At 39.2% G+C, this 14,560-nt stretch overlaps 1 protein-coding gene across 1 annotated transcript in view; it reads left to right on the top strand.

Moving 5' to 3' along the window:
• Nucleotides 1-14,560, top strand: part of CSPP1 (centrosome and spindle pole associated protein 1) — a 2,775,649-nt gene that overhangs the window by 804,768 nt on the left and 1,956,321 nt on the right. The window contains exon 7 of the mRNA XM_044066267.1: nucleotides 8,971-9,028. Coding sequence (XP_043922202.1) covers nucleotides 8,971-9,028 — 58 coding nt within the window. The remainder of the gene's footprint in view (nucleotides 1-8,970; nucleotides 9,029-14,560) is intronic.

Genomic DNA, 14,560 nt, shown 5'->3' with positions numbered 1-14,560 from the left:
AAGGACTCTTCAAAAATCTTGTTGGTGACTCCATTTTAGCCCAGACAGTACTGATTCCTCCCTCCTATTGCATCTGGTCAAAGGATATCATCACAAGTTACCGCACTGCATGGATCTTCTTACAAAGGACTTCTTCAACCTCACCTGTCCACTCGTCGTCTGACACTTTGCATGATAAGAGTTTTTATTCCTCAGTTTTCTGAGGGCGTGCTTGGGGTCCTGTGTGAGGCCAGGAAACACACTACCAGAAAATGATATGTTTAAGCAGAATAGATTCTTCTGTCTGGTATATTAAGCTTCACTGGCATCTGTTTTCAGTGAGTGTTCTCTCAGTTCTTTCCTACCTGTGTGAACTGCTGCATGCTGGCCCTGCATATTAACAGAAAGCTCACTTGTCAGCAGTCTCTTCCTGTCTGTTACTGAATCCTTCTCTAGCCTATAGGTTTGAGGTCAAGCAAATTCTAAAATGTGTCCTTCATATCAGACCCCCAAAAAAGCCCATTAACTCTTCTTGAGATCTTAATTTTGTCCTTGAAAAACTGACTCGGGCTCCTTTCGAACATGCCACTTCTTTTTAACATTGCACATGAAAGACTGTTCATTTGGTTGCTTTAAAGTCTGCCAGATAGGTGTCTAAACTCCAAGCCTTGATGTTAGTCTCTTGTTTTTGTTTTTTTTTTCATAGAGGCATGGTGTCTCTCCTAATAAATCCTTCATGCCCAAGGTGGTTAATGAGCTGTCCCTTAATGCATCTCTCCATCTACCTTCCTTATTCCCTTCTTTACAGTCTGCTAGTGAGAATATTCTTCATTCCTTGGACTTGCATAGACAGCTCAGTTAGTATTTGTACAAAACAAAAGCCTTTCTTAAGTCTAACCAAGTTTTTCTTTCTTATCAAACCAGGACATTGGGTTTGGCAATTTTTAAACAAACCATCTCCTCCTTTTGTTAATCCTTCCATGGCAAGCAGTTGTTTGCTTTTGTTCTACTAAAGCAGTGGCTTCCTCAGGGGCTTTGGGTTTGGGCACGAGCTCCATCCTTGTAGCAGTTACTTGGTCTTTCATTCATTAAACATTGCAAACTGGATGTCATTTCCAGAGTTAGGGCAGGTTTTGCCAATGCTATCCTTCATGGATTTGCTGAGGGCTTCCCGGTAGTTTTAGTACTGTCCTAGAGGTGATGAATACTGCAACAGTGATATGGAAGGACATAGTGCAGTTATGTAAAGTCTTACCATAACACTAGATGTCCTCCTTTTCATTGTTGCAGTATTCACTAACTTTTTTCTACCCTCTGTTCTTTCCCTCCTTTTCTGTGGGTGGCATTTCTCATTCTGGCTGAGGGGTTCTTCCCCTTATCTTCCTCCTTTCCTTTTTCTGGATGTACATGTTTTACTTTCCACTGGAGGTCCTAGTTCTCCTGGGGCACTTCATTTCTGGGCTAGGAGTGTTCACATGTCACCTTTATGACCTATGCCTGCAAGGGGAGCATACATCTGTTGCAAGACTGTCTTTGGTAATAAAGGATTTGCTATACTGGCCAGACATTATGCTGTCCTTGGCAGGAGATCCCAGAGGTGACAAGTACTAAAAAAGTGAAAAGAAAGGCTATCTCCAGTTATGGTAAGATTTTACACAGCTGTACTTCACTCTTTTTCTGCCTTACAAAGTAGAAAGTCCTCCGACTCTTAAAGGGATCCAGTGCTGATTTTTTGGCTTACTGCTCAGATAAGCCTCATTTGAGGTCCCCCCCTTCCTCTCATTTTTATTGATTATTGTTCCCTACTTTTCTTTATAAAATATATTTATTTCTGTCGTTGTTTATGGAAATTCCTGTGGGAATCTCTGCTTTAGCAATGTTTATTTGGCTTCTGTCTTGAACAAATGCTTGTTAATTGTTTCCGGGTACATTTTCAGTGCTTCTCTTAGAAGTACAGTATGTATGTGTTATGTATTAGGTACTGTCTCATGTAGTCAGAACCTCGGAATGGTCTGACTTGTCTACTCTTGTTACTCTGCTTTATTTTCATCTTTTGACAGGAAAATATTGCAGAACTTGAGTTTTTCAGCATGTATACATTATTTACTCTCTGTATAACTCTTCTGCGTGTTTTTAACATCATATCACAATTTTGTAGCTAGTGAAGTTATTTGAATGTACTGTAGTGGTTTTACATCTCTGACTAGAAAATATAATTTAAATTGCTGTTAAACATTTTATGGTAGTTTAAGGTGGTTAAAGTGCATGGAGCTAATTTTAACATTGGTTTTGCACATTGGTTGTTTTGATATTTGTGCTTTGTGTACTGGTAATTCTTTAACTTATGTGCAATTATCTGATACTCAAGTACAGGTTTTAATTAAAGGCTTTAACTATGTACCAGCTTTTGCAATGGTTATACTGACCTTGTACTTGAATTAAAGCTGTTTGCTAGAAATTTGCAACTACGGAAAATTTATGGTTCTGTTGATGTTTCCAATACTGAATTGGGCAAACTGAGGAAACCTAGCACTTTTATGCCGGTTTTGTGTTTGGCCATTGATATGTTTGTAAAGACCTGTGAGAGTGATTTTCAAGATGGTTTAAGTATGCAGGGTAAGGGCTTTTACAATTTAGCTGATGTTGAAAGAATGGCCTTACAGATTGTTAAAGAATGATGACTCCTTGGTAATAAGACCAGCCGACAAGGGAGGAGCAATTGTCGTCATGGATAAGAATTATCTGGATAAAATAGTGGACATGTTAAACAGTGACAGTACCTATCTTGAAATTAATTGATCTATGGTTAGGAAAATTGTGGAACGCGTTTGTTGTTTGCTGAGTGATTTTAAAAGTAGTAATGTTATTGATGTTGTTTTTAATTTTGTGTGTTACACATCCTGTTATTCCAGTTTTTAAAGCATTGTCTAAAATACATAAGGATCCGAGTGACCCTCCATTTTGACCCATCGTTTCTGGAAGGGGTTGGGCTACTGAATTTTGCTCAATTTGGGTGTAATCAAAATTAAGAGATGATTCCTCAAGTTCCACGAATACTTAGTGATACAGCTGATTTTTTAACTAAGTTCTTTGCATTTTTAGAGTAGTCTGTAAGTACCGAACAGGTTTTAATGGTCACGATGGATGGTAGGAATTTATTTACGATGATTCCTAATACTTTTGGGCTACAAGCTGCTAAAAAGATATTAGGACTCAATAATTATTTTAGTGGCAAGGTTATTTTTCAAATTGTCTGTTTATTAGAATTAGTTTTGGAAAATAACATTTTTATGTTTGGACCATGTTATTATTGGCAGAAACAGGGGGTGGCCATGGGCACCCCTGTGCAAATTCCTATGCCAATTTAGTTTTGGCCCAGTGGGAGGATGAGGTTTTAATTAAAGGAGAGCATATGTGGAAACAGTCCATTATTTTTTTATGGTTGTTTTGTGGACATTTTCCTTTTTTGGAAAGGTACTGAGGGATCCCTACAAGAGTTTGTACATTATCTTCAGTCATCCACAAATTTTCTGAAGTTCACGTTGAATTACTGTACTACACATGTAGACTTTTTGGATGTAGGTTTGGAATACATTTCATCTGGGCTTAAGACTAAGACCAATAATATAAAGGACAGGCATTAGACTGTCTAGGTTGCATACAGAAGAGTCCTTTCAAAATGAAATGGGCAGGTTTTTATCTAGACTTAAATCCGGAGGTTATAAAGATAGGGAGATAGAACAAGGTATTTTTAATGGATCTCAACAGAGAAAGACAATGGGAGCACCTTGGTTTTCTACACAAGGGGTGCAAAATAAAAAGATAGGCAAGATGCAGAGTAGTGGACAACAGCAAGACATGGCCTTTAGAAGTAAAGTCAACCTATATTTAACTTTTTGGACTAATAATAAATAAATATGTGAAGTAATTAGGAGAAACTGAAAGATTTTAAAAACTGATGATGGGTTGAAAACTTTGGTAGGGGAAGAGTCGAGGTTTGTATATAAGAAGAAACAAAAATAAAAACAAATTCTTTGTGATATGGATCCCTTTACAAATGATAGTGGTTTAACACCTCGTAGTAAGAGAAATGGAAAATTTCCATGTTCTACGTGCAGAGCATGCACTTTAATAAGTAAGGAACAGACCTTTACTCATCCAGTGACGGGCAAGGTATATTGTGCTAATCTTATAGCCAACTGTGACACTGAAAATATTGTTTATTTAACCAGATGCATGTATTTTAAGTCTTTCTATGTAGGAAAGACCAACTGTGAATTTAAGGATAGAATTTTTAAACATCTTTCAGATAGTAGGTTAAAACGGACACATAATGCTCTATTTCAACATATTAATGAGAATGAAGGGCATTATTTTTCTTTTCAGGTTTTACAGTTGATCAAGCCCAATCCTTGAGGGGGGATATAAAAGGTTTTACTGAATTATATGAGATAAAGTGGATTATAGCACTGGGGGCGGATAGGCTCCCTGGTTTAAATGGTATTGTACCATTAAAGCCTGTTTTGAGTAGGTGCAGACCTATTATTTAATTACTGTTTTAATTGTTTTTAAATGTTGATTGGTTACTTGGATGTATTTAACTTGGTCTGGAATAATGTTTTTTGTCTGATGAAGGGTCTTCCTGAAAGCGCTAACCTTTTAGCAATAGAGTTTATATTTTTTAGCCTGGTGGTCTAAGTTGTAAATTATTATTTTTTTGGACTTGTGCAACTGTAGACCTTTACATCCTGACTGGCTTGTGTTTGCTTTATACAGTTGTAAAAGATGTCTGAACACATTTCAACTTATTTTTTATGATAATAGGACAGTTTGGCAGACTTTAGTTGTGTGGAGACATAACTTATTAATGGAGACTTTGTGTTTATTGTGCTACATCATCCAGTACTGTGAGTTTATCATTCAGGCTGATGTTTTCTCCCCTGACTTAATTGATCCTAATGCTGGTTCCCCTCCCCCAGTCAAATCTAGTTGCATGTAAAAGAAAAAAAAGGAAAGTAATATGCCTCAGCTCATGGTTAGTGGTTCTGTCAAGGCCACTACCTGGCCTGCTGACCACTTAACTTTTGACCCATCTCCCTCTAGTGTAGCTTTGCCAGACACTATGGAATGGTGTTTAAACACATTCTCTGGGGCTTTTCCAGTACCTGGCACAGGTATAGGAAAACAAAACCCTTGAGGTGCAGTAAGAGACCCCTTGCCAGACATAGTACTGTGTTCCCAGTGGTGAAGTTCACAAGAAAAAGAAACATAAGCTTCTTCATACAGCTGATTATCAGCTTATACCTGTTTTGAGGCTTATGTGGTTTCCTTGATTAAGTGTTCTGCAGACCACTATTTCTGGCGGACATGTTCCCATACGTGGCTCTAGTGCTAGTTTGTCTAGAGCCCTTTCTGTTATTCCACAGATTGATGAGGAATCTTATGGGGACTATGGTGAGTTCATATTTGACAATGAATCCAGTATCTCTAATTTGTCAGAAGGTGAATCTGAGGTTAAGTCCAAACAAGTTAACTTTTCCACATATGATTATTAGATTTAGTGATGATTTTGCTTGGGAACAATTGGGATCTACACCTGAGCTAGGCAGAGTATATGAAATTATAGAGGATGAGATGCCCAATGCTATAGCTACCCCCCTCCCATTATGAGCCTTGGAAGATGTTTATAAAGCTGCCTAGAGGACACCATTATCTATTCCAGTAGTCCCTAAAAAGGCTCGGAGAAAGTATAGGGTCTCCTTAGTTATGACATGTCCCTTTTCTCATTTGACTTATGACCCGGCTCCTGTCTGCCTCAGTGCCTGCTCAAAAAAAATCCTTAACTTCATCTAATCCAGTGCCCCCAATTAATATGGACAATGGTTGTATCTTAAGGGCTAAAGGATGTCTCTGTCTGGTATTCTAGCCTTTAGAATATTAAATTATCAAGCCTATATGTGGAAATATATTTTACCGTGTGTATACAGTTTGGATGATTTTGCTGATCCTTACCTGCAGAGCAAAGTCTTGTATGAATGAAATTGTTTTTAATTTGACTCAGATTTTGAAAACTGCTTTGTGAGATGAGCTTGAATGTGCAGATACATTCTCAAGCAATGTTGCTTCTGTTGTATTATGACTGTGTTCTTGGTTACATAATCAGAATTTCTGATTTAAAATCTGAAATTTTGAATGTACCTTTAAGTTTTGAACTGGTGTTTGGACCCTCTGTTAAACAGATTCTCAAACAGTGGGATGATGGAGGCAGATTACTGCATGTGGCATCTGGGATGTTTCATGTACCTAAGTTGTCCCAAAACTAGGTGGCTTCCTTCAAGGGACAGAGCAAACAAAAATCCCAGCCAAATAAAGTCATTGATTCAGAAGTAAGTAACAGGAGGATGATAATTCAAAACCAAACAAGAGGGACTCCTTTCTGAAAAAGGAACATCCCCCCTTTTAAAGGAATGCATATGCGAAGCCACAGAGCATCCCTGCCATCTCTCCTGACCTTTCTTCTCTTCCTTCATCCCCAGGCACCATCTCAATCCAGTAGCCTGACCACAAATATTCTCTTGCAAATGGTTTCCGAAAATAAATGGAAGAGAGGATTGAAGAGTGGATTGAAAAATCCTTCTCCTTTCAGAGGAATTCCCTTACACCCACCAGACCAGACAGAGCTGTTTTCTGTAGTGCTGCATCACATGGTAGAAGCAGGGATCATAGAACTACTGCCTGTGGTATACAAAAGCAAAGTATTTTATTCCAGAATCTTTTTGATACCAAAAAAGAAACACTTCTTGGAGACCTGTCCCAGATTTGTCCTTTCTAAACAAACAACTCTGTAAAAGTTCCATAATTCAAAATGCTGCCCTTACAGTCAGTACTAGCATTGCTTCTAGACCATTGTTCATGGTGAATCTAGATCTAAAGGAGGCTTATCATAATATTCATATTGCTTCCAATTTTAGGAAATGTTTGAGATTTTTGTGTCTGGCTTGCATTATTAGTTTTCTGTATTACCCTTTGGACTATCTACTGCACTTTGAGTGTTTACAAAGTGTCTGGCACTATTGTTTACCTTTTGCATCCACATTTTTCCGTTAGATTACTTGCTGATTTGTGCATATTCTGTATCCAGGTGCTTGGAATCCTTAGACAAGGTTACATCCCTCCTTTTCCAACTGGGCTTCAAATTGAACCTTCAAAAGTCCTTCCTTACACCCTCTCAATGTGTTGTTTTCCTGGGGTGTTGGATAGACACAGTAAAAAAAGAATGGCCTTCTTGCCAGAAGACAGAGTTCTGACATATCAAGGAATTTTCCTGGATTTCTTTCTTTTAGACATGGCCTCAGCAGGGAGCAAGAAACCCTGCAACTAGAATATCTTACATTTACAAGTGGAAGAAGTTTTTTTTAGGTAGTGCCTACCCAATAACAGTGGTCCAAATTTGGAACCATCTGGTTTTGAAAAATTTGTGTGCGCTCCTTAGAGATTGTTTATCATATGCTTCAGAGTGCATCTTTTGGCCAGCTCATATTGTCTGCCCGTGGATCCCCTTCTTTTGGCTTTTATTCTAGTCAAACAGTTGATGAAAGGAGTGTTGTACATGAGAACCCACAAAAGCAAATTCCTCCTCCCTAGGATCTCAGCTTTGTTTTCAAAATTTGACCTTTGCTCTCTGCCTGATTTTCAATTCATTACTTGGAAGATTGCCTTACTCATTGCTCTGACATCTGCAAAGTGAGTCTCTGAGTTGTAAGCTTTCATGTTGGGCCAACCCTATCCAATTTTTCGCAAGGGCATTGTATTATGCTCTAATCCATCATTAATTGGTTTGTATCCCTAATTGCATTCATCCCTATCAGCAGAATCTCCTTTTTCCATCCCATGTTGGCTTAGATTTTAAAATATGTTCTGCTTCTTTATGAATATAATATTCTTTATTGTTATTGTTATTCTCCTTAAGGATCTTTATTCAAAATCCCAATCTCTCCTTGTAAAATAAAGACCTTTAAGAATGCTGAACAGCTGTTTGACTCAAATATGTAGGCTAGGAAACGATGATTGTCCTCTGCTATTGTTTTCTGTTACTCCTGCCATGGTAAATCTCCTCCAGGCAAGGTTAAGCCTCACTCAAGTAAGGCATTATCCTCTCTGATGGCATATTGAAAAGAAGTGGACTCGAGCAGCAGCCTGGTCCTTTAATACCTTTACAAAGCACTATAAACTGGATTCCTTTCCAAGGTCAAGAGCAGGTTTTGCTAGGACAATTCTCTGGAATGCTGGATAGTTATCCATTCATCTCCCAGGTATGGGTTACTTTCGGAATCTACCCAAAAGGCCACTAAGGAGTGGAAATGAACATAGCGCAGTTGAGAATAACCATAGTACAGCTGCACAAGTCCTACTTCCTTACTGCCTCAGTGGCAGCAGCCATCAGGAAATCCAAGGTTGTGCATAATTAGGTGGGTTTCAACCTCTCTGGTTCAGTTGTTGGTTTTTATATGGTATCTTTATTGGCCACACATTTACTTTTGTCTGGTGATTCTGGCTTTATATACTTTCCTCTCTTCCTTTGTGGAAGCAAAAAAAGCCTGAACACTCAATCCCTTTGACAACTGAAGGCTTCCTTTTCGGGATATCCTCAGTCAGCCAGCTATCACAGGAAGAGAGTGGAAAGCTTTTGAAAGATGACCAGTATTGGGTTACCTTGGCAGATGATCTAAAGTGCCATTGAAGCAGTGAGGAATTCAAACATCTAGTGTTAAAGGTAAGGAGGACTTGTGCAGCTATACTTCACTGGATCTGTAATAGTCTGAAAGCCCATTAAGTAGGTCTGAACACTAGCTTAAGGCCAGCAAAACTACAGTTTAGGTATGTATATATTTACCTTTGTTTTAAAAGTGTGCTGTGACAAATTCAGGTTGGTCATACCAGGCAGTGATGTCTTATGTTGACTTTTTCCATTTTTACTACATTTCTTTCTAGGGAAAAAGAACTTGGACTTACAGTTGCAGCATCTGGAGCCATAGACCCCGAGAAAGAGGTGGGTATAGGAATGTTAATTGTATAAGGCGTTTTTAAAAAAGTACTCCTGTTATACTGGCTTTTAAGTACTGCATTCTTAAAATAAGGATATGTGGCACTACAGTGAAGCATTTCATGTAGAAAAAGATTCATGTAAGCAGCTTCCCATAGCACTGCATGCTGTAGTTTAGTATGATTTACCACAGTGACACAGGCACGAGATGCATGTTACATGTTGTCATACCAAGTAGAAGACGCTTGTATTTACAGTAGATTGGCTAGGAGTGCTGAGTCCTGTTATCAGCCCCTGAAAAGTTTAATGTTTCTAAACAGTCCAAATTAAAGGTTATTGATTCTTTAGAAAATAGTTGGGTGTTAAATTGTATTTGTAAAATTACAAAAAAACAAAAAAATCCCAAATGAAAATGGCTAAAATATACTGAACGTTGTTAATTGCATAGCTCAACTGTACAGTCAGTGGCTGCTAATGGATAGCTCCAGAATTTTATTGTATGTTGCTTTTGTAGGCCTGCTTTTGAATTGTTTGATGTAGTTCAATAATTCATGTTTACTGTACCATTTTTTCAAGCTCATTTTTGAAGGTCATTCTCCATTACTCTTCAGGGTCTGGTCTAGAGATGTGAGAATGTTGGAATAGAGATAAAGCAAGGCAGCTCTTTTGTCTTTGTTATCAACAGCCACAGGCTGTTTTGAGCTGTTGAGCTTTTCAGGACAAGCATCCAGTTAGATTGAACCCGGCCTTTCATCTTTAAGGGTGGGAAAGGGACAAAAGCAAGGTATTTCATTCATTACTGCTTCTAAGTGCACAGCAGCTTTCATTTTGAAATATCAAGAACTTAGAAAATCTAGTTGGGGTTGGGAGGGTGGCCTAATGGTTAAGGTGTTTGCCTTACAAACACAACGTGCAAGGTTTGAATCTCACAAGGGATAATTGGCTAGGCTTAAAATGGCTCGCAAGGGCAGTTAGCTTAGTACTAGTCTATGAACCTATGAACCTATGAACCATCTTCGATCTCTCATGTGCATTTGGTGTGATCGACTGTACAGTTCTACTGAGCTTATTTACTGCATTACTGCATCACAAGAGTGGTTCTGGATTAGTTTGTAACCTGTGGCTGTACACTTTGTAGTTTCGGGTGTTTTTCTTCATAAAGATCATTATTACAATGCATACATAAAAATATTTCAAGCGCTGGCATTACCTCCCTTGTAGCCTGCAAATATACCAAAACACTTGTTCCCATAATAAATGTCCAGGCTGTTGTTAAAAATATCTAAACTAGTGCTTGTCTTAATTTAATTTGGTAGTTTATTCCATGCATCAGCTGCTCTCTGAGAGCCAGTTACTTGCGCTTCTCATTCCTACAGAATCTCCTGCATAGGTTGTCTGATGATTCTCTACTACTTATTGAAAACCCAGACATTCCCAGAGGTAGTTGTCTCTAAATGCCCTCTGTAACTGAATAAGGTCTTCTTTTAAATATCTGTATGAGACACTGTACAAGTTGAGGTATTTCAGTCTTTCATAATAACTTAATTTTTTACGTACATGAATGCCTTTGGTATACTTCAGCTGTATTCTTTCTAGTTTACTCATGCTTGTTTTCTTATAAAATTTCCATATTGTTATTCCATACTCAAGTTTAGGTCTAATGTAACTAAACCAATGACTTCTTCATTTCTGATTTTTTAGACTTTATAAAACTTTTTATAGAACCTATAGTTCTATAACTATCATCAGCCAATTGGTTGACATGATTAGAAAAACTCAGGCTGGATCTACCCATATACCCAGGTTCTTAAATGAATCTACTGTTTCAATCACTGTGTGCTGTATTAAATATTCACCTTTCAACTTATGCTTCCCAAGAATGATAGGCTTAGTCTTTGATGCTTTTATCAGCATATATTTTCATGTGCCCAAATGGTCAGTTTACTCAAGTTAATTTGTAGACATGCCTCATCTGTAACACATAGTTTACCCAGTTTCAAGTCATCTGCATACAGACTGCAGAACATATCAGATGAAAACAATGATCTGAAAGATTAATCTAAAAAAGTCCTGTATGGGCCTAGGACAGAGCCTTGTGGGACACCTGACTATAACCAAGAATTTCAGCTGTCCTATTGCTGTATATTTGCCATGTCCTATTTGTAAGCCATGCAGCTCTTCATCTTATCAAGAGTACATCAATACCTACTTATTCTAACTTATTGATCAGTGTTTTGTGTATGACCTTGTCAAATGCTGAAGTCAAATCTATATGAAGTAAATCACAACACACATTTTCATTCATGTCTGTTATATTGTTATAGAATATTGTCACATTTGGTAATGTATTTTTAACACATGCATGCTAATATATGGTCAATTCCCAACCTTTCCAATTATGACTATAACTTATCCGATATTACCCTCTCCATTATTTTTCCACAACGTGAAAGTAGACTTAAGGATCTGTTTGACTGTTTGTCCTACTCTCCTTTCTCTTAGACAGGTTCAATAAGTGCATGTCTCCAGTCTTGAGGAATCTTCCCATATTTACATGACCTAGTAATATCAGATATAGTGTATAGTGGTACTGTACTGCATTCCTGAAGCATTTTCAGGTAATTTTTACTAATTCTATCTCCTTCCTTTGCTTTGTTTGGATCCAGGTTGCATAAGTCTTTTTTAGTGTAATCTAATTTGATTTCTGTATCTGTCATTATCTTGATACCACTAGGACAACTTATCACCCCCTTCGTGGAGCCAAACTGTTTTGCATAAGATTTTCTAAATATATCTATAATCTAATGCGTCTCAGAATAAATTTTAGAATTTGCACATAGATTATTGATTTGTATGTCTTAACTCCTTCCATGTTTTATGCATCAATAAAATAGTTTCTTTTTATGCTCCATTATCTTTATATACATTTTCTTAAAGTTTTTGTTGACCTTGTCTCATACTACGCTTAATTTGTTTGTCCATCTTGTTTATTTCAAAGTTGTAGTTTAACCTCTTCCATTTCTTATATTGTTTTGTCTCTCACCTTAATTAAGTATCTTGTTGTTCTGGCAATAGAATCCCCTGATGTTGTGTGCCTAGATCCTGATGTTAATTTTATTTATTTATTTTTTTTTTGCATTCAATTTCTTTTTCAAAACCTTTCACATTCTTTCTGCAGTTTTTTCACTGAACACATCACTCCAGTAAGTTTTACATAGTGACTGATGTCCTTTTCTCATATTGCAGTATTCTGTACTCTTGGGTTTCCTCATCTTACTACCTGAACATCTGGCCAGTCTTCAAAAGTTTGCTGTCACTGCAAGGTGTGTGAGGACACCCAATGTGGCTAGATGAACGTGGGCCATAAAAGTGAAATTTGCACACACCATCCCTCAGAACTTCTTTGCCGCCAGTTGAACATCAGCTGTACCTGCTGTCCCGGCCATCGGGATTACAATCTTAAGATAAGTACCCCGTCGGGGAACCTTTATTTGTGTTATTGCATGCTAGTGCTTGTTCATGTCATTCATAAAGGGTAAGTGCAAGGGTGGCTGTCAGATTCCCCACAGGGACGCCCACGAGCTCTATCTGTCTTGCTTAGGGCCATTGCACGACCACAAAGCCTGCACCATTTGCCAGGCCTTCATCCCGCAAACTGTGCGTTGCAGACTCCACGCTTTGAATTTATATCTGGAGAATCAGCGCCTCAAACGGTGAACGTTGGGCATGGAAGGGTCATCCGATCTGCCAGTGGAGCTGCCCAATTAAAAGGCCAAGACCCTAAGGCCTGCTACTGTTTCTGCATCTCCGCCTTCCGATATTCATCCTGTGACTAATGTTGACCTGGAAGATTGATTGTTACCCGCTGTACCTGTAAAGGTGTCTACCATTGTGGAAGCCGCAGAACCCTGTGCGGATGGCACATCCTTGAAGGCCCTGCAGACATCGGTCTCTGCCAGGTGGAAACCCAGGCTTGCATCGGCCGACCAGGTGGATCCTTTCAGTTCTTCATTGCCATCAGACCCTAGGCTTATTCCTGTGTAGACGCTTGCTAGGCCTTCTCTCAAGCAGAAAGAAAAAGAGAAAACATACCTCTCCTTCTGTGGAAAGCCAACCAGATTGACAGTTTCACACAGAGTGTCCTGAATCCATTTATGGCCTTGAGACCTGCTTCTATTGGAGCCTCACCTTTATTGAGCCCTAGGCCCCAAGCCTTAGACATTCCCCAGGTGGTAGATGAGGAATCTTTTGAGTCTTCCTCAGAAGTCACTTTCTTATGCTTCCCGGCTCCCCTCTCCTGTTGGCTATGCATCTCCAGAGGAAGAATCAGCTGAAGCAGACTCTCCAGCAGATCATCTCACCTTTGGGGAAACCATTGCTGTGATGGTGCACTTTAAATGGAATTAATCTGAGATGACAGAGGTACAGAAAAGGTACTATAATCTTCTCCAGATGGATTCTCCTGCCCCCTCAGCTATTCCCCCAGTACTGCCAGCATTCCTTGATGCTGTCAGTGCACCATCGTTGAGCCCTGACTCTCAGCCCCTGCTCCATGCAGACCTGATAGATTTTACAAAGCCCTTGAGGCAGCTACATTTCTAGTGAAATGCTCTGCAGCCGATCCATGCACCATCTCTATCTCCACTGACAAGTCTTCCAAACTCCTTCCTCCTCCTTCCCTCCTGCTTATAGGCAAAGACAGCAAGGCTGTGGAACATGTGGGCAAAAAGTTCTACACATCTTCTACCCTGACGTTCAGGGCGGTCAGTTATCAGACCCATATGTCCAAATATGCCCTAGCTCATTTTGAAAGTCTCCAAACAGGTGTATGACATCCCTATTTCTACAGCCAAAAACGCAACTTTCCAGTCTTATTTCTTTGACCTCTCAAGTCACTAGACACTCCATAGGGTGCAGCTTTGATGCTGCTCTGGCCTCAGCTAGACCTGCTGCATCAGCATCTGCTCTTAGAAGATATTTGTGGCTACGACTACAGCCACTACCAGATGATATAAGGGCAAAATTACTTGATGCACCTTTAGACAGTTCACCTCTCTGTACCTCCAAGGTCACAGATCTTTTTAAGACTCTGCAACAAAGGGGGAAGGAACTACAGGACTTGAAACATTTGTTTGTCTCTCCTATTTCCAGGTTTCAAAGGAATTATCCCTCAAAAAAACAATTACGATGCGCTCAACACCTGCTACCTCTTCAAGAACCAGAAGGTTGCCGGCAAGCAATCTACTCCTGCCAGACCTTCACAGCCACCAGCACAAAAGCCTCAGTTTAAAGACAGAGCAGGTAACCTCTGACTACCTGCCACTCTTGAATCCACCCCCTTCCCTCTGTTCCTCTTTCTCTAAGACTCTCACTGTCTCCCAAGTGTGGAGACACATTATTAGACAGGTGGGTCCTCTCCATAATAGAATGAGGGTACTTAATGACTTGTATCACCCCCCCCAGTTGGAGGGGGGTATCCCTCAGCCCCAGAAAGATCAGCTTCCTTTCCTTCAAGCTGTTTTGGAAGATCTCATCCCC

The sequence above is a fragment of the Protopterus annectens genome, chromosome 3.part1 (assembly GCF_019279795.1).
Source record: "Protopterus annectens isolate FY-2018-M chromosome 3.part1, PAN1.0, whole genome shotgun sequence".
NCBI lineage: Eukaryota > Metazoa > Chordata > Ceratodontiformes > Protopteridae > Protopterus > Protopterus annectens.
The sequence above is the reverse complement of the archived record's forward strand: the minus strand, read 5'-3'. Positions and strand labels throughout refer to the sequence as shown.